At 39.3% G+C, this 24501-nt stretch overlaps 1 protein-coding gene across 2 annotated transcripts in view; it reads left to right on the forward strand.

Moving 5' to 3' along the window:
• Positions 1-2860: 2860 nt before the first annotated feature.
• ctdspla (CTD (carboxy-terminal domain, RNA polymerase II, polypeptide A) small phosphatase-like a) overlaps positions 2861-24501 on the forward strand; it is a 32473-nt gene continuing 10832 nt past the window's right edge. The window contains exons 1-3 of one of the 2 annotated variants that reach the window (XM_008396209.3): positions 2861-3425; positions 22275-22441; positions 23697-23729. In XM_008396209.3, the coding sequence (XP_008394431.1) occupies positions 3350-3425; positions 22275-22441; positions 23697-23729 (276 nt within the window). In that variant the 5' untranslated portion in view covers positions 2861-3349. The remainder of the gene's footprint in view (positions 3426-22274; positions 22442-23696; positions 23730-24501) is intronic. The other variant, XM_008396211.3, reaches the window with a different exon arrangement.

Genomic DNA, 24501 nt, shown 5'->3' on the forward strand with positions numbered 1-24501 from the left:
TTGTTAAAATAAAGTCACCAAAATTCCTTCAAATTCCACAATATTTACCCGTTTTTTTTTACAGTTTTTTTTTACAGTGTATGTTTGTCTTTTACTAGGCTTTATGGATAGTTTTTTTTCTGCGAAAATTATGTTTGCGATATAGTCATATGTTTATTTTGATTCCCAGGTTATTTTGAAAACATGTTCTTGTGTAGAATATGCAGTAATTGCTTTCAGTCACTAGAGGGCACTGAAAACAAGCTCTGCTCAGGCTGATAGCAGTCTTTCCTTTCAGCGCTGCTGCAGACTTTTGAGGTGAAAGTTGAACTCCTACATTTGGAGTAAAGTGAAGTAGAAATACTGAAAATAACTGGATCAAAATTAGATATTTAACTGGTTTGAATCCCACACTCAAACTTGAAATGTACAATGCCTTCAAAGTACAGTCTTCTCAAGCTAATAAGTATCTCGACTCCATCTGTTTGTAATTTGATCTTTTCTGATTTTTATACTTTTAAAAACCACCATTATGTTCTGTTTGTGTCAGTCTGTCACATCAAATCACTGTAAAACACACATTTCAGCTTATTGTTGTAACAAACAAAATTAGGAAAAGTTCAAAATACATGAAATCTTATCCAAGGAGTTGTCATTTATCATTTCCAGTTCAAGTAATATGACTGAAAATTATTTTTAAATGTAAACAGAATCTCTATGTTATTGTTCTTCTCTTACTATATATCACAATAAAATATATGAATACCATCAGCGGAGAAAATGCAGTGGTCGTGGGTGTTTAGCTGATTCTAAAATCTCAAAACATTTCATTCCTTTTTTTTTATTGTATCCACAACCTGCATCACGCGGTGAGGTTTTTTGTATGTCATCAGATTTCAATTATCTGTCCAGTCTGGGCAGACTCAGTAACCTGAGATGGACTGAACGTGATTGTGCAAAGTAGCTGTGAGAGCTGCGCCGTGGTGTCAGTTGTACATACGCCGTTGTGGGCCACCAGGACACAGCCACTGACCCACATTGAGAGCAACATGTCAGCAAGGAGATTACACACTAATTATGAGCAGCATCAGCAGATGACAGCCCGCACCTACCACTGCTTCCCTTCTGTCCGTACGCCATCATCATACACTCATTTCCCAGGTGGGGTCCTTTTGGGGCGATGTGTTCCTGGGCTCCATTAAAGGGAACAGCTGATGTGACTAGGGAAGGCCAGTGAATGCGTCACCACTGGCAGTGGACCAGAAAACCACTTTATCTCCCCTGTTGTTGTTCTACAGTCCGTTGAGACTGAAGCTGAACGAGTTCTGCTTGTTTCATAGGGGATTAACAGGGTAAAGGTCTTAACATTGATTAACACTTGATGTTGTACACTAATTTAGAAATGATTTCTGTTTGAAGACGTGCTAGGAGGGTCTTTAATTTGAAACAGTACAGAAGCAAAAGACCAACGTCAAAAGAAATGCCAGCGATCAAAATTTATGGTTGCACACACAAATCAAAAATCAAGTCTAGCATTCAGAGTAAAACTGTATCTTTTTAAATCTTATCTGAGGTCCAAGATAATGTGTAAGAAAAATATTAGCCTTTTAACAGATTTCTTATACTTCTGCTATTTTCTTAAGCTTGACTGTTTCAGATCGTAACGTAAAATCGAGGATGAGCACAGTATTTATGAAATGCAGTTTTCAAATTTAGAATTTCATTTACTGATACAGCAGGTTGTCCAACCTAATCTGACTCTTATGTGAAAAAGTAATGGCTCCCTCATCGTGATAACTGGATGGGTCGCGCTTGGGGGTGAGAACTTGCTTTCTCTAACCGTAAATAAACTTTTCATCCTGTGGGGACATTTTTGACTCTCTCTTCTTTGCAGAAATGTTTTAATTCAGCCACATAAGAGCAATTCATTGTTCCACCAATGACAGCAATTTATCATGTTTGACTGAGGTATAGTGTTTTGCACAACTTCTGTTTCTTTTAAGCCATACATAACAAGACACACACTTTTCTTTAGATGATGTTTTATTTCTTAAGACCGTTTAGCCTACTTAATGTTGTCAGACAGGTTCTGTAACCATTTTATCTTTCAGATCAGTCTGTGTGGGACAATTAAAACTGAATTAAGTCTTCAAAAATAAAAAAAAGAATGCAGACAATTCATTAAGCTATGATTTAACAAAGGGTGATTACTTTTTTCACGAGGCTTGGTCGGTCCGGATAGCTCAGTTAAGCTAATTTACACCGTCAACATCTGATTTAGCTTTGGTTAGTGCTCTTTTTGTTTGTTTGTTTCTGGGGTTATTTGCTGATTGTATTTAGACTGCAAACAGAACTTATACCTTACTCCCACTGTTCCAGAAAGACTAGTTTTTTTGGGTAATTATAATTCCTGTGTCAGTAATTAGATTAACTCTGAAGGCAGCTGATTATAATAGATTCTGATTATGAAGAGTAAAAGGTGGTAAATACAAACGCACGCCACACTTTTCAGCTTTACATTTGTAAAAAATGTAATAATCTTGAAACCCAAGTCAAAATTTCCCGTCTTCACTATTATACACTCTCCAGTATACATTGAAGTTTCATGTTGTGACTTGAAATGTTTCAAAAACATCAGTGAATATGGATACTTTTGAAGGGCACCGGAAGGATTTAAACATCACATTTAAATATAAATGAATTAAAGTATTTATCATCTCATTTTTTTTTAGTAAAAAAAAAATAAATAAATTCACATTAAAAAAAGAGTGAGTCGAACAAACATTGGTTATTCAGCATGCACTTTAGTGTATCATAGCCACGCTGGAGGCGCGTTGTTGTGGAGCGCAAGCCTGTGGCAGGCAGGAGGACGGTCTCTGGGTGAACACTGTAACCATATTACGCAGTTGATATTGTAGTGTGTGGACTGAAGCCGGAGCGCACAGTAGCAGCAGCAGCAGCTACAGCCGCGGCAGAAGGCGGGGGCTATGCTGCCCGCAGCAGCAGCAGCGACCACAGAGGACACATAAGCGGGTTCAGAGCAGGACTGACGCTTTTGTTTGTCTCTTGCACGTCGGAGCTGTCACTTCACGTCTGAAAGCGATCCTCGGTGCGCTTTCATCGCCCTGAACTGTTCCCCCCCCCCCCTTTCTTTCTCTCCTTCTTTCTTTCTCCCCCTCCAATGTTTTTGAGCGGATGGGACTTGCACGGTTCCAGTGAAATGGGATTTTAATGGTGCACGTAGCAGCAGCAGCAGCAGCAGCAGCAGCAGCCTGTGCACAGCCGGGGGACCGTAGCTGTAGCAGCGCGCCGGGTGATGATCGCCGAAGAATAAAGCGGTGCAGCCGAAGGTGCGCAACATCTCGTTTCCATGGACAACACGTCCATAATAACACAGGTTGCAAATCCGAAAGAGGAGGAGAGCATCTCATCGAGTCAAGATAAAGGTAAGCCCGCGCGGAAATGTCAATTGACACAATCTGTTCTGTTTTTTTTTTTGTGTTTGTTTTTTTTTTTGTTTGTTTTTATGGCGTTCGGTTATTTATTTCTGGATTCTGCTGTTTGCGCGGCGACAATCTGTCCAGATCTGTAGCCCTCCGTGCAAAGAGGAATCTCCGGACCGCAATAGCAAAACAGTATCGACGTAAAAAAAAAAAAAAATCCTCCATTGTTTGGGTGAAAGCAGGGAAACATTACCCACAAAAACCTGCCTGCTTTTACACCCCCCCATCCCCCCAAATCGGCTGGGAGTATGCTATAACTTTGTTAGGGCTTTATTTCGTTGCCACCACGCACACGTTTGATTTAGCTCAATTAAATCATGCGTATGTTTTTCCCTCAAGTGTGAGGGTTTACTACAGGGGGGCGGGTACAACATTACCTTCTCCACACTGCTCACAAATACATGCCAGCATCAACAGGAGTACAGATCTGCCTCTACTACTGGGGAAACTAACGCAATGAATTGATCGAAATTCACGGGAACATATTGTGCTATGCTACGCCTGTAACCAGGGGCGCCCCCAGAAACTTTTCTAAGGGGTGGCCAGATGGTGACCGCTGATAATCTTGAGGCAGCATTGCAAAAAGCCACAGCAGATGTTACTTATTTATTTATTTATTTTGAAACAAACCGTAGCTAAACGTGTGCAAACAGGCAAGAGCGGCAAACCTTTAAAGACCTAAACAGATATTACACTAAACTCGTTAAACATAAATAAGATAAATTGTGCAGCAAGCTGAAATACACGAGGAACACCAATAGAGAAATAAACGAGATGAATAAGGCAGCGCATGTTCAAATATTTACCATCTGCTGCAGCAAAAAAAAAAAAAAAAAAAACAACAACAACAACAAAAAACAACTAACAAGCATCATCAGTTCCCTTATAAAATACTCCATGAGGAACAGTCTCTGTATAAACGTCAACCTCCAGCTGCATATAAAACAACAGCTGAGCAGCTTCTGTGCAGATCACAGAAGCCGAGAGACAGCACAGTCTCTTCTTCTTCTTCTGTGCGCAACAATTGTTGTAAAGAGACTGATGGCGGATCCTCCTCATTAGTCAGGAGGTTTCATCAACATTTGAAGGGCATTTATTAGCCAATGGTCATAACAAAACAGTTTTCGAGTAACACGGGTTTACTTAGTGGCTGACGTTCCCCTCACTAGCACCCATCCCAGCGAGCCACAGGGTGCTGGGAGGCCAGAAGGACCACAGTGTCCTCACTGCTACACTCACTGCTCTCCTTGGAGAAAAAGGTCACCTTTTGGTATCGTCCACCTCTGAGCAGCTCTGACATGCAGCATTCTGACCCCCCCTAATTAAGACAGCATCTCCTTTATGGCTCGTAAAGACAAACCAATCAGAATTTTGTGGCCAATTTGAGATAACGGTTTACGCAGCGTTTGTCCTGCGGAGGATGATCTTTGGAGTATTCTGTTTTAGACAAAAAAAAAAGTAAAAGTCAAAATATAATACGAGAAGATTTAACAGCACACACAGACACACCACATGCATTTATGTATCTACGTACACACACCACTTACTTCACTGAATGAAACACCGATCGCACAGAGAAGGATGTTATATAACGCGTTTGTGTCTGCTAATTATATTAGCATATTATATTTAAGATAATTTAAGATTAGAATATGACATCAAATCGATAAAAAAACTTTTTTTTTAATAGAGAAATGCATGCTTAGTGAAAAAAGTTATTTTCAAAAGCACTTTTGATTTGATAAATCAAAAGTGATCACGTATCCCAATTTACTGAGATGTGCTTGTGTGTGACGGATGGATGATATATATATAAAAAAAAAGCCTTGCTCTCTCTCACTGTCTTCCAGCATGAATGACATGTAACAGTATGTTGTAGAAAGTACAGTTTCTCTTTCAAATATATGTACATTTGTGCTTATAATGGCTTCGTTATTAAAAAACGTTGCTGGTTTTAAAAACAACAAATTTGATGGGGTTTTTTGTTGTTGTTGTTTTGTTTACTAACAATGTTCTCACTAAAAAGTGTTGCTGTATACCTGGTAAGTGCTTAGATAAAATGTGTTCACTGACTGGAAAAATTAGGATTTTGGCTCTATTGACCAGTTGGTCAAATGAAAAACACTTTTTGTTCCAATCAAAAGCCATGTTCATGGATTTTTTTTTTTTCTTTCACTTCAGTAAATAAATTTTAAGCTAAATCTAATTAGGCAAAGTTTTTTTTGTGTGTAGTCTTTATTCTATTCACAAAATGTTTGTTTATTTAGAATTCCAAATGTCTTTTATTTCCTTGCTACCCCATTGTTTTCAATTTTCTTCTCCAAGGAGCTCAATGTAATTCCACCTGAAACAATCGCCAACAGAGAATGGAGAAGTTTGTGCTATTAAAATGTTTTTTCTACTTCTTCTCTTTTTTTTTTTTTAGCTTATTTTAATCTCTAATTCAGAAGTCCTCACACTTTGTTCAGAGCATTTGCTCGTCTTGAACAGTGAATCCCAGATGGCGTGTGAGATCTGATAATTAATCTGGAGGGATCAAATCCTGGTTCGGCCGCTGACCAGAGATAACTTAAAACACTGACACACACTGCGCCTACTCGAACATTTTGACTGCCATTTCAGATACGCGTTAATGGCTTAATTCATGATCACTTTCAATCACGTCGCTGTGCAGAACAAAATGAAAGCCAGTTACAAAGATGTGTTTAAAGTCGAGTAATACTAACACCATTAGCAAACAATACAGTAAAACAAAGAGAAAGATTTTTAAAAAATGAGAACAATACCATCCATCCATCCATCCATCCATTTTCTTGCACCCTTTTTCCCTCAGTGGGGTCGGGAGGGTTGCTGGTGAGAACAATACCTTCCAATTTAAAATAAAAAAACAAAAACACATTAAAATCATGACAGAACTGAATCTTTTATTTTGACTAAAAATTAAGTAAACACTGGTTACTTAATTACTTACTTACAGGGTAATATTTGAAGGGAAACTGTTGGCGTATGGCATTAAAGCACACCCCAACCTTAAGCTAAGTTCAACTCGAAACACGCATCTTTGTTTTTATATCAACTTTAAGACGCTGTTGACTCATATAATTCCTAAGGCCTTTAGCCAGTACAGTCATACCTCGTTTTAACACACACTACCTAATACCTAAGCCTATAATTAAGGTGTCCAGTGAGCAATGGTGTTATGTAATAACTGGTTGTGTTAGGGTACCACGTAATTACACCAAAACATTCAGGTACGGACCTTTTAATTTGGCTTGTGCATCCCGAACGAACATGGCTTTTTAATAAAAAAAAACCCCCAAAACAAACATAATACATACCTTGTGGCCTAGCAATGATGTCATTGCCCAATGTGCAAGCTTAGTGTGCATACTCTCCACTTTAATACTTTGTTTATTTGCGTATTGGTTCGGTAGCATTACAGTGCCAAATACGTTTGGTGAAAACAGATGTTTTCATTCACCAAATGAATGTTTTCATGTGTTTTTGTGAATGAAAACGCTTCACAAATTGATGCCATATTTATGAAGAAATAAAAACAAACATAGACTCTGATTTGGAAAATTTCAATCATTCTGCAATTGTTTTGGAAGTTGGTCCTCTTTGCGGTTTGCCCACTTGTAAGTATGAAATGCAGTAGTCCAACACTGGATATGTAGTACAATGAGTCCTGTAAACTCATTTGAAACATCTGTACTCACTATGATAACCGCTTATTTAAAGTAATTTGACCATATTCTGCACATCATTCTGTCTAATTAAATGTGGTTTCATGACTTGAATAATCAGTATCTGTCAACAGGAGTTTGTTCAGCTATTTTAGGATGAGCAGATGTGTTAATCTCTCATATATTACCAGAGCAAACTGACTCAAACAGGGATCAAATCTAAAATAAATGTAAAAGGTTCGCTATACTAGGTTTTCAGTGAGCAATACACGTTTACGTTATAAGCGACGCTTGAGCGCTTTTATGTCTATTTGTTTCTCACGATTCATGAAAGTACCAAACTGCAATAGTTTTAACTGACTAAATGAAGGAAGGAAATGGGGTACAAATTGGCAAAGGGGCAAACTGACCCACATCCAAAATATTTACAATGTCCCTCTGGCATCCTGTCAGCCTCTGGTCCCCACAACTAGCTGAAAACAAACAAACACACCCTCAGTCAATGGGTAAAACCGAGGGGGGTTTGACCGGGGGGCTTCAAGAATGGAGTCCCTGCCCTTCACTTCCCAGCTCTGCCAAAGCTGACGGCAAACAGCACTCGCTCTGCAGGTTTTCTCTTTGACCTGCCTGCAACGAGGCCGCAAATGAATACACGCTTTCACACGTTGAATATTTCAGAGCACTATACGGCTGTTTTTGCTCGGCTAATTTCGTGCTGCTCGTTGGAAGAAGTCATACCATATAAGACCTATGTTTGAGTTTCAACTTGTCTGCTAAACAGATTTACTTAATCACAAATGCTTGTATGGAGCTTGTGGCGGGGCAGTACTTTCCTTCAAAGCCATTTTATGCTTTTCTTCATATTGTTTGAATCTACAATGGGACACAAAATTAGATTTTACTTGAGTCTAAAATAGCTAACTTAGTCATAATTTAGCAAACACTCTTCTCAGAATGCTCACATTTCAAACATAGATTTAAGTGAATCTATGTTCACTGAATTAAGTAGCCACAGTTTTCATAGTATGATGCAATGAGATGTAATTGCTGGACTAACAAAAAGGGGAGGGGGAGTCATGAGGCGCCTGGCCTCACTCTCACTTAGTAATTCACTCCGGCTTTTCCTAATCTAACAGTCAAGGCAGGTGTCAATGGACAAGCTATTTACCTTAATCAGATTAGATTAAATCTGACTTTAGCTCTTCACGTTTTAAGGTGTGATATATGTCAGGCAGGCCACACACAGCAATTTTGAAAGCAGAGTAATGGAGCCATTGCACGTTGTTCTGTTTATCGATCATCTTTTTGAATTTTCCTTAATATTTGTTGCTTATCTGAGAAGAAGAGAAGATTCAGTCTAATGCGGAGTCTCATGAACAGAAAGCTTCTTTCACGCTGTTGTGGCTATTTGTTGTTTGTGAGTTTACTGAGGAGTCCCTAGAAAAATAAAATGCTTCAAAAAACAATATTCTGGAAATAAAAGCAAAAGCAAATGACTTTCTGAATGGGAATAGTGTAACTTCTCCTAAATTGAGGTTACCTGGAGTTGTACTAACTGTTAATTCTGTTAAATGTCAAACAGAATTAAAAGGTTAAAAGATATATACCATTTCTTCTCATTGTTCGATATAAAACTGAAGTAAACATTTTCTGTTTTACTATGCTTTGAAACAATTTGGAAAAACTTGGATCATTCCATGGCTTTTCATGTCTTCGTTAGCTTAATTCACAAAATTGTAATTCAGTGGAAGCATATGCCGGTGGATAGATTTTAAGGCAAAACATCAAACATAAGTCTTCCTTGTGTGAAAATGGAATATTGAAAGACATCATCAATTAGGAAAAGAAATTAATCAATATATGACGAAGAAATATTTGTGATAGCCCTGACTAAACTAAAACAGGAAGTGTTTAGCTCGATTTAATTACACAGTGATATTTAAAGGTTGTATCTTTCTATGCAGTGCATGTAAATGTCTAGTTTCAGCCGAATGCTCAAGAAAGCTCCTCATTTGCTTCACGTGAGCGAGAAACATGTATGTAACCGGAGAAGACGCACACATACGCACGCACACACGGAGGAGCAGCAGATGCTGGGATTTCTGCACGCTAATAGCATGTTAAACAATATCACTCCCTCTGACTGTTGGTTAGAAATTATTTGCATTCCCTGGAGAAACGAGGAAAGAAAAACACTGAAGCTGTAATTATGTATTAATCTTGAAAAAGCCTCTGATTTCATGCGCAATTGGTTTTTGAGGTTATTCCTGGAACCCGATGCTGCACATTACTAAAGTGTTTATGATGAGGGGACCACACCTGCAGAAGAGTGAGCAGCTCTGCTAGGGGGAGAGCTACTGTGAGTTTTGGCTGTCTCTGAGTCTCTGGCACAACTTGGCAGTCTCCTGTGCACAGCACTCCGCTGCCACGGCCAGCCTCAAAGTGTTGGGGAGCTCGTGCTCGGTTAGAGGCTTCTCCGTCCTCTGGGAATCGCATTGGACTGCGGTGTGCATACAGTAAAGTCAATATTCAGTGCAGCGTTTTGACTGAGAGGATGAGGAGGAGGAGAAAAAAAAAAGTTGAACTCGGAGCCCTGAGGTTCAGGTCCTTATTAGCAATTTATAAACACCTTTCATCCAGAGCAGCTCAGAAAAGATGATTATTTTTACCTCTGGGAAAAAGTTTTAGAGAAGACATTTCCTGAGACATCTTTATTTCCCTAGACCTGTTCCAATTCGGGCAGCTCATTGGGAAGGTTAAATGTGAAGTGGGAGAAAAAGGATTGATGGTTTTCAAAATTCGTGGAAATCTGTAAAACGAAAAAAAAAATCTGTAAACTGCGTTGTGTGTGTGGGATGCTTGTAAATAACATCTAGTGTAACCAGTTGCACTCAGTGCTAACTTCTTACAGAGCACCACTCAATTAATCTGAAAATGGAAACCATGCCACGGCTATCCAAATAACCTGACTTTAAAGGCAAAGAGAGTATTAGTCGGTGAAGTAGCTGAGAGGCCAACAGTAACTCTAGAGGAGCTGGAAAGATCCACAACTCAGGTGTGAGAGTCTCTTGACATTTGTCATCCACTCAACAAGTCTGATCACTATGGATGACACAGAAAGAAGTTACTTTCAAAAGAGAGTTGTGTTGTAAAACGTTGTATACTTATTTAAAGGAAATGTATTATTTTATTATTATTATTACTATTATTATTGTTATATCCCAGGCATAAGGACTTTCTACTTTACCTTCTTTATCTTTTTTTGTACAGGCTCTCCATGACGGCAACCAGTAGCCCACTTACTGCGTGTACTTACTTTTTTTTCTTCTTTTTTTTTTTGGTCATGCACTTTAACGCTGCTTATGTGGAATCTTTGTAGTTAAAGCCCATTGTGTGGAAACACATTTGGAAGTGGAGGATTTCCTGTCAGACCGTGGGGTCCCAGAAACCACACATAAAAATGCTCGTGAAAAACGCACGCAGGGTCTGTGTGACCCCACCAGTGTGACCCCATCTCTTACGACTGTGGGAGAGTTAAAGACTAAAGCAAATATGGTTTGACACATTTTCCTGCACAATTTTTGTTTGTGGTCAATCCCATAAAATGCATTGAAATATTTGTAGGATACTTGAACATTTCAGTTTTCTCTTTTGGGTCTATTTAGTGTCATTTTTTGAGTGTGCCTAATATTTTGATTTTTTTTTTAAAGCACAATTACAAGTTAAGCTGGAGTTTAATGCATTTTCATTCTTCCTGGAAACTGATAAGTATATAAAAAGGCAAGGAGTTATAATTACTTGTGTTTGGACAGAATGCATTAGAAATACTTAAGATAAATGATTACATCTGCTCACAATAAATACTCAGGATAACAGTTAATATGAGGCGTCCTTTATAACTATCACTTGTCAGACTTTGCAAAGAAGCAGCTACTCTCCGACTCATCCTGTGAAAATCCACTGGGGAAAACAGTGTGGGCCGTATCTTTCCTCACTCCTACACTTGGTGACTATTAAGACTTAAACCATATGCTACAGGAAGTCCACATGGTCTTGCTCACAAGTTCCAGGCTAGCTTCCAGTTTAGAGCACAATTTCATAAATATTGTCTTGTTGATATCCTGTATCCACGTCAACCAGAGCCCAATAATCCAGAAGCTCCATGTGCAACAGAAAGTGTAAATAGACCTGGACACAGCCTATGAAATATAGAAATGGAAATTAAAACACTGATTTAGAAAGGCGGTGTGTGCATTTGCATTTACTGATGCTCTGAAGCAGCTAATTGAAACTGAGTGAAATTAACTTCAGAAGGCAACTTATTGTTGAAAGAAAGCCTAAAAAGTCCTTCTTACAGTTTGCCACAAGCATTTTTTTAAATTTTCTGTGAAAAATGTAAAATATTATCCTTTGTTTTCCATTTCAAAGCCATTTGTGTCGGCACAGCCCACAAAGTCTTAAGAAGATACATTGAATTTTGTGGTTTTAACCTTACAGAATACTCTTAAAATGTGTTCAACTCAATATTTCTTTTGTGGCGCCTGTTCTTGGAAGTTTTTCTTGCAGAGCAGGGTTTGGGGTTTTTCTGGGTCTATTTTTACGTCCGTTTGCATTGGACGGGACTATTTGGCAGCGTCGTTGGCCAGTTTCATGATTGAAATGCTGATATTGTTTGTTTTGAGGAAAGATTCTCGCAAGAGAATTACCAAAGACTTCAACTGCGTTGATAATATCATTTGGCTTCATATGAATACTTGTGCTGACAGATATAGTTGCTTTGGATCCATCAAAATTCAGACTTCTCATTAACTCTGACATTCTTGTTCTGCTGGAGCATGCTTGTGATGCCTTTATTTAAATGCCTGGTGTTGTTGACTTGCGTCATGCTCTGTTTGGAGCCAAAGAGCCGCCTGTTGCCGGCTGCTTTTCTCCACTTCAAAGATTGTTTATCGGCGGAATTCACAAGCTCCTCTTAATTCAGCATCCGTTCGGCCAAACGAACGTAGTCATAACAGATCAATACAGTCAGAAAAGGAGGCAGAGGTCAAGAGCGAGGATGCGTGCGAATGTCGAGAAGAAAGAGCGGGAGAAAGTGCTTGGGTTTCTGTGAGAAGGGAACGGTCTTTCTGCGTACTTTGCCCTCTACTGCTTGGCATTTATCATCACTAATTGGCCATTCTAAACAGAGATCGTGTTTTCTCCTCAACGATTTTCCGTCGCACCTCCTGAATTATGCTGCACGGCAGTTTGTGTAATATTCGACAGAATTACATTTTTTTTTTTTAAAACAATACGACAACCAGACATTCGCACGCAGAACAGGGAGTTATAACATGCACAAGGAAGACCTCTTCTCATCCTCCAGAGGTAAAGGTGAACTCTGTTTAACTGTGAATCTCAGGGGCCTCTAAGTAGGACATGGCTGTGTGTGAAAATGAAGAGATGAATGCCTTTCAGAAAGAAGAGGCATGGGAAACATGCTCACGCCAACACACACACAGACACAAATAGATGACCTACTTGTTTACTTCCCTTCCATCCATAACAAGCAGGCATCTAATGTGCAAAAAAGAAAAAGAAAGAAAGAGATTTACAGCAAGAAATGCAATTTGACGTTTCAGTGCCTACTCAATCATGAGTGGGCTTTACCGAGAACAAAACTGAAAGCTGTTCGGGTTTCAGAAGAGCAAGGCTTAGCAACATTTAATCAGTTCGTAATGACTTGTGCCTGTGGAGGAGCTTCCTAAAGTCGGGGGGGCGGGGGGGAAAGAACGCTGATGACGTCTCGGTGTTATCGGATCGAGCTCGGTCTGGAGATTCAGCATTTTCTCCTCAATTAGATCCTTCTTGTTTAAACACAAAGACAGCCGTGAATGAAAAGTCAAGTTTTCCTCTGAGCAGCAGACGCAGTTGAAACATCAGGACTACACAGAGCCCTCATTTAGACTTGGATATGTCCAGCAAGTTTCATCCTTTTACGCAATTTTACTAAGTAATACAAACACCTGAAAACATGTAAAATACTCACTGTGCAAAAAGATGCAACTTTTTTTTTTGGGTTTTTGGAGCCTGTCTAATAATTAGTGCGAATAAAATTTCTGTTAAAATAAAAAAAAAATCCTGCCTTCTAAATGAGATATTAGCTTAGAATGAAGTACAAAGATTGTCTAAAAGGGCAGCTTAAGAAAAGTGACACTTAAAGCTCCCGTCTGTCCATTACCAGCTTTCATTACTGATGTTAAAGTTGCATCACAAAACTCGCTCGGACATGTGTGAGGCCCGAGGATGTGGCTTTATTCACCTCTGACATAATTTTTTTTTTTTACTTCTGCTTGTTGTTTATCAACATATAGGCAAGGGGGATTTCCCGTCAGTCACTAAGCATTTGGCTGCTAGAGAACAGCTGTGGAGGTGAATATTAAAAATAGATAAATAACAAGCTTCAGACAGTCTTCTCATGGAGCGCGCGCAGAGATGGGGACGACTGAGACTATTCTGTTGCGCAGCGCTTACAGAATAGTCAGATCTTCCTCATTATTTTTCCCCCCTCAGCTCTCTCTGAGTTTGTCCCCGCCGTTTTTTTTTTGCCATCTTCATCAGCAGACAGAGAAAGAGAGAGAGAGACAGGCAGCAGAGCTCATCCTCCAGGAGCTGCAGGCAGGCAGGCTGGCTCTGTCACCGTGCTGCTCCTACGCTTCTCTACAGCTGCAGATGGAAAAGCAGGAGAGACCCACCTACATCTGCTCCGAAGCCCAACCAAATCATTTTCAAACCATATTCAAATTGTTTATGGTGTAATGTGACTTGCATAAGGGAGTGTGGGATGAATGAATATATATATATATATATATATATATATATATATATATATATATATATGTGTGTGTGTGTATATATACATATATGACTCTTCCTGGGTAAGTTTGGAAGTAAATCCAGAAGGGCAGTTGAGGGTCAGTGAGTTTGACAGAAAAAGGCATGTGGACAGAGTGTACCTCCACACACTGTAATTTCCAGCCTCAGCTGTCTGTGTGGGAAAGTACGGAGGCTTATTGGGAGTTAATTTTATCATACTGAGCTATTATTGCCTTGATGGCCTCATACATAGCCCACTGTGGACTCTGGTTAGAACACACAGTGTGACACAAACAACTGTCACTCAGCTTTTTTGTTTTTGTGTTCGCTACGTTTGTGTGTGTGTTTAAGTGCATTGTGAAGCAGCTGCTGTTTGGAGTAAATATTGTTTCATAAGCAGAGCAATTATAACTGTCGTCACCCCTCTTGGCGGGAATTTCTCTCCGGTAAAATAAACAAGATTTTTTTTTTTTTTTAACGAGCAACAGCAGAGCTTGCTTTAATGAGTTTCTTAAGAAGAGCTGTAACAGTTTGTTGAGTATTCAGGCAGAAATGCACATTCTCTTTTTAATTTACATGTAGATTCCTGCCAAGTGTGTGTGTGTTTTTTTGTTTTTTATTATTATTATTTGACAGGCAAAAGAAGATCCTAGAAGCAATTCTGTGACCTTTGCAGATTAACTCACTTCTTGGATCTGTTTAAAAGATTGTACAAAAATCTACTGAATTAATTTCAGAAACATTTGGCAGAGAGTTGGAAGATGGCTGGAGCCCAGTCAACCCTTATTACCGTGTACAGATGAATGGACACTTGTGAAAGAAATTCTAGTTGAATATAAATTGTAACAAGTCTTAGATATCGTCATTTTTGTTCCCATTCAGACCAGCAGAGGCGATGGCACTTCAATTCCAACCACACTGTCACCAATATATTGTGTCAAAAATAACAGCAGTGAATGGCAGTAGTTAAAAGTCACACTTTTCTATTCACAATCAGCAAGGTGCTTTCCTGTCTTGTGATCAGTTTAGCTTGGCCAGTGTTTATGTTTTAAGGAAAAAATATATGATGTTGGAGCCAGTTTTCACTTTCCAATCAGATGGTGTTGGGGTGCAGTGATTTTGTATTTAGATAGGCCAGTAATTATTCCAAGTGTCACATGAAGAGACTGAGAGTTTCTTTTATCCATATCACTTTGTGTGATAAAGTGACTGAAATGGATAGATTCAGTTTGGATGTTTTGGAACAATACATTGCTTGGCATATTCAATTTAAGTTGTTTTTGGAATTTTTATTGCTTATTGCGCCAAGAACCCAATAAGATAAAGCATATCTTAAAAACAAAGTGCAAAGATGACATAATTTAAACTTTTTTTGGTCAAATATATCCATGCTTGTAGCATTGCATAAATATATTGATTATTTTGTTCAAAATGGAGAAATACATTAAATGATAAAGAAAATAAGCACAAGATAACTGAGAATACAGCAAAAGTGCGGTAACATTTTATATTAGTGAGTCACGCCGTGCTTGTACAGAGCAGTGGCAGTGATTGGAAACAGCTAAACATAAAGGCCAAGACCCACCATGTCCGCTTTGGCGTCCGATCCGACAGAAAATTTGGTTGGATGATGTCCACAGCAATTGCAACACATTAAAGTTAATGGGGCTGTGTAGACCGCAAGCGACTCCCTGCGACTGCGTCTGATTGTCCGACCAGGACAGACCTCGGGTCTATTTTGGTCAGAACTCCGCAGCAATTTGACCCGGTATGATCGGAGCACAAAGAATCAAACGAAAACATTGTACCTTAAGTCTCACTTTGCTCCCCACAGTCACTTAGTGTTTCTATTGTGAAGGTTCAACTGTACTGAAGTAGTGTGAAAAAACATTATGCTCACAAACAACACTTGTACTTGTACTGCTGACTCCTCTGGAGCTACCTGTCCTGACTTCATTGTGTGCTTGTGCTTTCTGTTGAAGTCAAGATTGAAGCTAATTGTTTAGCAATTTGAAGAATGTTTGTGGTGGGTGCAGAGAAATCCTTCCAGTTCAACCTTTTACTACACAAACCTCACCCAGATTTCCTTTATAGCAAAGCTCTTGGCGGAAAGTCGATTCGCTCACTCTGTCCTTTTCTGTGTTTCGTTATTACACATCCTTTTAGCATATTTTCCAGCAAAAGTCGTTTTCAGTTTAAAACCATAGGCATTCACAACACATCTTGTGTCATACATGGTAATACATGTTTAGAGATGCATGGCTCCAACGGCTCTTTTTTGCATCAGAAAAGGTCTGCTTAGTAGTACTTCTGACACTTAAGGATTGTGATATATTTATTCTTTTAAAAATGTAAGAATTTTAAATATATGTATATTTGCCTTTATAAAAACAAAACCTTGCTAGATTTTTTTGTAAAACAATCGCAAAAACTATGCACTCCATGAAATATTTAGTGAAGCTGAGAAATTATTAAGGCAGCACTTTTTTAGGGGCGGCTTTTTTTTTTTTAAATCACCCAGGATATGTATGTTGCAATACAGTGTAACTCCTGCAAATTTTGAAATATAAACTACTTGTTATCCCTCTCCAGTACGTAGATACTGTATCCCTGTCAAGGCTCCATCTGTGGTATTACTCTGCTGACAACTTGCACAGAGGAGTTTCCTCTTTTGGGTAATGGCAGCCAGAGAGGGAAACAACTTCATCTCCTCACACTGTCTCCATTGTCAGCCCAGTACATTAGATAAGGTGAAAGCAAACGGTGAACAACCTGTATATCCATGTGTGTGTGTTTGTAGTGTGTTGGGGTCTGTTGTTGCCGTCGAATAAGTATTTTATCTCGCGCGTTCTTACGTAAGATGTAGACAGCTGGTTCCACTTTCAAAGCAAAGGAGGGAGGCGCCAGATATCCTGTGAAATCGCGCCCACCGCCTTTGGTGATGGCAGAGTTTCATCATGTCGTTTTAAGTTTTGTGGTTGTTGCAGTCATAATCTGAAGGTGTTTTTGTGAGTTAAGCGGAGAGACGGCACAGAAATCCCTCTGGCTTGTTTTATCTCACTGTAAGCAGGACTTTGCTGTGCCATTTAAAACCAGTCTGTTTTCCACTTGAATTATTAAACATGCATGTTCACATAGACAGTTCTCATGTTAACCTTCATACCCCCTCAGGACCTGTAGTCTTTACCCGCCTGGTTGATCATCTAAAGGCTATTAGAGGATTGCTTAAGGTCTGACATATGCGCCAATACGTCTAGTAAATCTGCCTGCAATAAACACTTTTTGTCATTTTTGTTTGTCAGGGTGTTCTATTTTACAGTATCAAAAGTTAGACTTTGATTTGTAGTTAGATTTGCACGGTTTGCAGTCAAAGTAAAACCCAAAGTTTAATGATGATTACATTTTAAATCGAAAGAGCTGAGCGGAATGTTTTCGGGTGAAACAAGACGACATATTGAGAAGAATAGATATTTAATTTAATTTATTTAACACCTGAAATAAGTTGTTTTAAAAATTGTTGTCAGGTCTCAGATAAGTGCCAGAAAATGATTTTAAAGTAACTAGATAAAAATAAATAAAAAATGGAATTATAATCACTTTTAAGTTTGAAAAAGCCTATAAGTTTTTTGTACTGGTAACCGGGGATGAAAGTAAAGTAAAAGCTCCGAACTGCAAAGACTTTGCAAGATTATCGTTTGGCTAAAATACTTTTCAATGAGTTCCTCATTTTGCCACCAAAAAAAGATTGTGTCCACACTAAATGTAACGCTGCTTTCGCTTTGTGTTACGCAATGACGAAAAGTCTGTTCAGTAACTTGCTTGCGTTGTCGTATTTGAAATTTGTCTTTTTCAGCTTTTTCAATTTTTCAGCTTTTAAGATTCACAACATCCAACTTCCCACTAAGATGTGTTTGTTTGTCCTTCCTTGCGTTTATTAATGGAGGATCTGGTTATTTTATGGTGAATTTGTCATATAACGCCCATGATTAGCTGGTTAATGATAAATGCCATATTGGATGTTTTCAAATGCAAAGCGTTGTTAGACTGAAGAGCCAAACACTACGTGGACAAGGCAGATAAAATCAGTGGCTATAGATCAAGTTCAGCTTTGAGAAAAGCTTCAGGCGTTGAGTGAGTTACCATCTGTAGTTCCGTGCATTTAAAGCAGGACGAGTGGATTCCACCTTTTAAAAGTCTTGAGTGAAGCTTCGGATCTTATTCTTGGAGTCTGGCAATATTCCACACTGTGGGTCATGGGGTGATTATCTCTTCCTGCCAGGAATGCTGAGAATTTCCTGCGTTTTCTCCCTCTTCCGGCCTCGTTAGTGACTGCGCCTGAACATGTGACAGAAAGCCTGGGCCCTGCACACTTTGATTGACTAGTGCGCTTTCTGTTGTTGTTACCTGATCTTCAGCGGTAGCACTGATACACACGCCGGCCCTTAAAGCACTTTGCACAGCACTTACATCAAGAGAGGAGGTATTGAGGGTGATGACGTTTAATCAGCGGGCAAATAATACGCACCTGCGCTAAAGATCTCTCCTTCTGCGGATATAAAAAGCTTTTTCACGCACTGGCCTTTCAGTGTTACCAGCCATACCTGTTGTCAACAGAACTGTGAACTGCTTTTTTAGTTCTTTTCTTTGAACTGGTTTCAAAGTCGTTTTTGTTGTTGCAGTCTACTCAATGCCTCTGCACTTTATGGCAAATGGAAAACCTTTAACTCTTTGCAGTTATTTTCAGACCTCATGAAAGCGGACCTGGCTTCAGACACACTTTTGGCCATTAAAAGAAAAAAAATTCTGCCATAAATCAATCTTTGTAGTATGCGGTTTGTTGACCATCCATACGGTTTTCCTGATGCATGCATCTTGTGTGCCTGGACTCGGTCGCCAGAAGCAGTCGACTCCCAGCTATGTTGTTTGTGTCCCTAGGAGAAAGGAGAGCTGTGTTTGCGTAGGATGGTGGTTTGGGAGGGGGGTGGAGTAAGAATCAGACCCAAGTATAGGCTACTTCACCACAGTTATTCTCCCCTCCCATCTTGCACCCTTCGGTCCCCCCTCTCTGCCTCCCTCTTTGCTCTTTTCCCCTTTTTTCACTCCCACCTGTTTTGTTCAGGCGGTTGGTCTGGGCAACAGAACTGGGAGAGAAAACTGTCCCAAAATGGAGAACCAAACAATGACATGAAAGCACTGAGACCATAGTTGCAGAATCAGGGCTGATACTTAGTTTAATCTTGTGTTTTGCTAATGTTTGCAATGTTAGCATTGGTGTTTTGCCAACCTTACAAAACTGGACATCACAGATCATCCACAGAGCTCTAATAGATCTGGTCCCGAATACTTGAAATGTAACCTCCCTCCATGTTTAATGAAGCTTTACCAGTGATTGATCTTTTTTTTTTAATTTACGTTCTTGACTGTAATCATAAGCAGTGTCTGCATTTGTCCATGTCTACATTCCTTTGACTTTATTTTATACCTCTTCCATTAAAAGCTCTGTTCTTTATACGAAAGTCATCATATCTTCGTTTTTTCATCGCTAGGCTACCAAAGTGCCACTTGATTGGGACTTTAATGAGGATTGAAGAAGAGCCAGAGTGAGTTTGGACTACAAAGACAGAGAGAACAAAGAAAATGAGCTGCAGACAGCCTGTCAGATCCAGTAGGAGTAGCCTTAGGACAGTTTTAGGCATCGTTCTGCAGCCACAGCATGCACAGCTAACTGTGCGGCGTGTGACACACAGATGCATTAATAAGACAGCAGCAAACATGGATGCAGCTTTAAGGCACAGAAATGACTCCTGCGTTACTCAGTCAGTCCTCACTTCACAGTCCTACCTCAGGATTTCCATTTCTAAAGATGACTTCTACAGCCGCTGTCTTGCATAAGTTGTCCTTCAGAGACTCAATACTAGAAAGAAATTATTGCCAAATGACGGGCAGATGCTTTCTGTTATAACACACAAGGACAGTGATCATTGGAGAATTTTTTTTCAAGTACATATTTACAAGCTATTTTAAAATAGGTGTGCATTTCCATTTATGGACTGAAGCTGTGGATTTTTTTTTGTTGGACATGCTGCAAAAAAAGAATAGTAAGTCAATGCAATAAAGTAATACTATTTGGAAAAGATTTGGTATGTAGTTGTTAGTTTTGCAAATCTGTTTGATTTGGTACGGCCATCTGTATTTACTCAGTTGTATTGTAACGTGAGAGGGGTCGGTTACATAATAGTTGTTTTTCTTCTCTCTGCTCCCTTTTTACTCATGAAATGTAGTTTTTTTTTTGCTTCAATTAAAATTTTTAGGGGGTGAATATCAGTAGATGTGTACTAACATTAAAAAACTGAAATATATTTCTTAACGATTTCACAAAGAGATAACATTTGCATTAGACCTGCCCAGATACACATTTACTCTAACAGGTTCGCAGATCTTTCCAGTCTGTTTCTGCTCAGGGTGGAAATATGCTGTGGGCTCTGGAGACAGAGGTGGAGGAGATGAACCCACAGCTATGTATCATATTCAGTAAATTAAAATATGTACAGCATTTCCTATGAGGCTTGTTTGTTTTGTTTCATCAACTAAAAGTAAAAAAAAAAAAAAAAAACATTAAAAAGATCAGAATCAATATTCAATAATATTCAAATTTATTGAATGTGACTGTATTAATACATAATATTATCAAATCTCTCTCAGATTTTTTCCCATGTTTAATAACTGGACTCCCAGAGGGCCCGGTGATAACAGCTATTTCTGTCTGTGTGATTCTTGTTGCATGAGCCGAAGCCGCACTGAGTGACTCGGTCTATTGTTATGATAATACAGTCAAGCACGTGAAACAGCCTGTGTGTCATATTGTCAGTGAGTAACGCATGTGACGATGTTGGAGACTTTGAAGAGGACAGTTGTGGGTCTATTCGTAATTTGATTATTGCATCTCCATTGCTGTTTTTACCATGTATTTTTACCAAACTGTTAAAGGGTTTGGGCACCCAAGGTGAAATGAAATAGTCCTTAAATTTTCAGAAAAAGAAAAATTGACAAGCTTAGGGTTAGTAAGAGCAGCTGCTTTAATATTGTGTGATTAGATTTATTAAAACAACTCCCATGCTTTGTCTAAAATCATTGAGCAACTGATGCTCACAATTGGCCACAGGGTGTTATGTTTGAGTCATATAGAAATATCACTGACCATTTTCTTGTGTTAACCCTTATTTATGACATTTTCTTGTCACACTTGAATGTTTTACATAATCAATTTTTAATATATCAAGCAAAAAACAAAGAGATATAAAACATTTTTAAATTTGGTTTTATTTATAAGGCTAGGCGGCTGTCCAAAGCAACCTGGCCCATTTAAAAAAAACATAGTTCCACCTATGAATTAAATTATAAATTAACTGATGACCACATTTTTCATTTCAATTACTCTAGCCACTTTCAGACCCGATGACTGTCAAACCTGTAGAATCAAGAAATCACAAAAAAGGAGAACCTATCTACATGGAATAAAAGATTTTAAAAAACAAAAAATTGTGCCATGAGCTAAAGAAATTTACAGTTACTGGCCTTTATCAGGCTGGAAATGATAAATAAATTTCTTAGGCTTTGGGAATCCAGCAAACTAAACTAAGAACCTTTATCGGAAAAATTAAGAAAACATGGGTCAGAAACTCTCCTAAGAGAGGTTAGTCAACCAAAATTACCCCTACCGTAAATCAACTACTCATCCATAAAGTTATAAAAGAAAAGTTATAAAGTGTTAGACCTCGCTTTCCTCAGTTTAGATCAGAGTTCATGGTTCAAAAGTTGGAAAGAGACTAGGCAGAAATGGTCAATTCCAAGGTGAAAAATCATTTCTGACCAAAAATAATTAATAGCCCCTTTCACATTCACCAAATGAAGCTTTGGGATAATCCCCGGGTCTTTTGGGCAAATATTCTGCTGACTCACACAAGTACATTTTTGTGGAAAGTGTTCAGTAGGTGTTGCAGAAAACGAACATCATCCTTACAGACAAACATGAAAAAATACTTTTTCCACATTACATTAGATTGGATAGAAAGGTTAAAAAAATATTTACACCACATTGTTTCCAGACTAAACTGATCAAACTGCGTCCCGACTCTGTTTTTCTAGCGTTCTTACATACTTCATTCTTTCGCAATTGTCCCAGATAAACTGTATGTAGAGTGATAGCGTTCTGATTAACGGTGTTGTTTCTCTCTGTGGTCGTCTCTTCCAGTCTCCCAGTCCAACAGCAGCCTAAAGAAGCACCGAAGTAGGAGCATTTTTAGCCCTTTCTTTTGCTGCTTCCGCAACTACAATGACTACCATGTGGAGCCACCACCCGCCAACAACAAGACACTTTCTCTGCCCCCTCCTCCAGAGGAGAATGGCAGTCCTCCTAAGGTAAAGCTCATGTTTTTCTTTTATTGTTGGCCAGGGTCCAAATTACATACCATTAACATTCAGAAGACCAAACAGACCTTCGGAGAATTAGTTAATGTTTTATGACGGGAGTCCGAGTTTAACTGTGGAGCCGAATGACTTTTGTTTGGTTTCGCTACAAAAAGTTTGTTGGAGTTTGCCTCCTCTTTCTGGGGCCACGGGCAGAGGCGCTCTGCTGCCTCTCTGAGCTCTCGCTCCGCAAATTTTTCCAGCTGCTTCAAACCCGATGAACCCAGAGGTTGTTTACCGTCCGCTGCTTAAAAAATACGGGCTGGCTTCCCATCATGCATTCTTCGATATCTGCCTGAGCACCTAATTGCGCACAAAGTAACACACACAGCGCACCGAGCACACGCAGGAGCCCCTAAAAACACACACACACACACCCCCACACACACACACACACGTGGTCGGACATCAGGGAGCAACACGTCCTGCCATTGGCAACACACGTGTGCACACAGACATGCAATCACACCAGAGCTTCTCTAATCCCCATAAAGTTGGCCTTGTGCATGTCCGGTATGATGGATTGCTTGGCACCAGCGCCTCCCCCCTCTCTCTCCTCTTGTACACTCCGACCAGTGTAGTGACAAAGTGTGAAGAGAAACTCTCTGGCTGTGGAAAAAAGGCGCCAAACCCCAAAGCTCCTCTACAAACAGTCTTCTGCTGCCAAACGCAGGTACATCGGGCTAAAAATGGAATCGGAATTGTCACACGTTCATTCTCGTTTGTCTGTAAATGTCTCACACTGAGGGGAGAAATCTGTTGTCCTTTACAGGTCACTATTCATGTTGTCAACGCTAACCTGCTCCAGATCGCTGTGCAATAAATCTGTTCCCGTCGATTTAGCGTGATCTTAGAGATCTTTCCCCAAAAACATTGTTTCAGAGAGACTGATTTTCAGACTGGGTCTGCGCCCACAGTTCCCTCCCAGTAGTGTGGTGTTGCTGGATTTCTAACCAGGCGAGTTTTGTTACTATGGCAGCTCTGTTTGTTTTCTTTTTCTGTAAGTTGTTTTCACTTTCCCGTAATGTTTGTGCTACACGTCCACCTCCTCTGTCTTTCCCAACTTTTCCATTTGCTGGCTAATGTATTGCTGGAGACTTGTACTTTCGGCTGTTTTTCATTTCCTTCCATATTCTTCTTTTTTATGGTTTTTCCACGCCATCTCTCTCGGTGTCTGTTTTTTTCTTTCTCCGCTTATGTCCTCCAGTATGACGAGGTCCAGGTCATCCCAATACTCAGTGTACGTATGATTGTATTTCATTTCTTCTCCATCACGCTTCATCACACTAACCTTCTCCCTATGCTTGAGGTGCTTCATCATTCATGCAGCTGCTGACATCAAGGTGATTTTTCATTCCTGGTTGAGGAAATATTCTCGGTTTTCCACAGTTCATGAGGTTATGTGCCTTCTAATTCTTTTGTGCTTTTAACTCTCCAATCATTAAAATATAAAAATAATTTTTCAGATTGACCAATTATCCCTTCAGGCAACACTACATAATACAGACTCTACTTCCCCAGAATCTCGTGGTCATTGTTCAGAACCTGCCATATACTTTCCTGGAACTTTCACAGAAGAGTTCACTAGTTTTCCAGAATTTAGAGCTTATTTTGCAAAAACATTTCTGGAAACCTTCTGTGCCTTACAAGGTACTTTCCTCTAACTTTCATATCTCTTACTGTTTACCTTTCTGGAAATTACTGAGTGCTTTACTCAAACTTATGTTACTTTCAGGAATTTATCAGGTACTTCCAGTCAACTTTCATGAAACTTACTGGTTACTTTACTGAAACTTACAAGTGTTCCCCCTGAACCTAGAAGTTACTTCGCTGAAATCGTGGAACTTTCTCACACTTATCAAATACTTTCCTGGGACTTACAGATTACTTTCTTGGAACTGATCAGGGGTTTCACCAGAAGGTAGAAGTAACTTCAAAACACAATCTTATCTGGTACTTACCAGAACCTACCAGGTGCTTTCTTGGAACTTTCATGGAACTTACTGGTTACT

Source organism: Poecilia reticulata, chromosome 20, assembly GCF_904066995.2.
Source record: "Poecilia reticulata chromosome 20, P_reticulata-male-v2, whole genome shotgun sequence".
Taxonomy (NCBI): domain Eukaryota; kingdom Metazoa; phylum Chordata; class Actinopteri; order Cyprinodontiformes; family Poeciliidae; genus Poecilia; species Poecilia reticulata.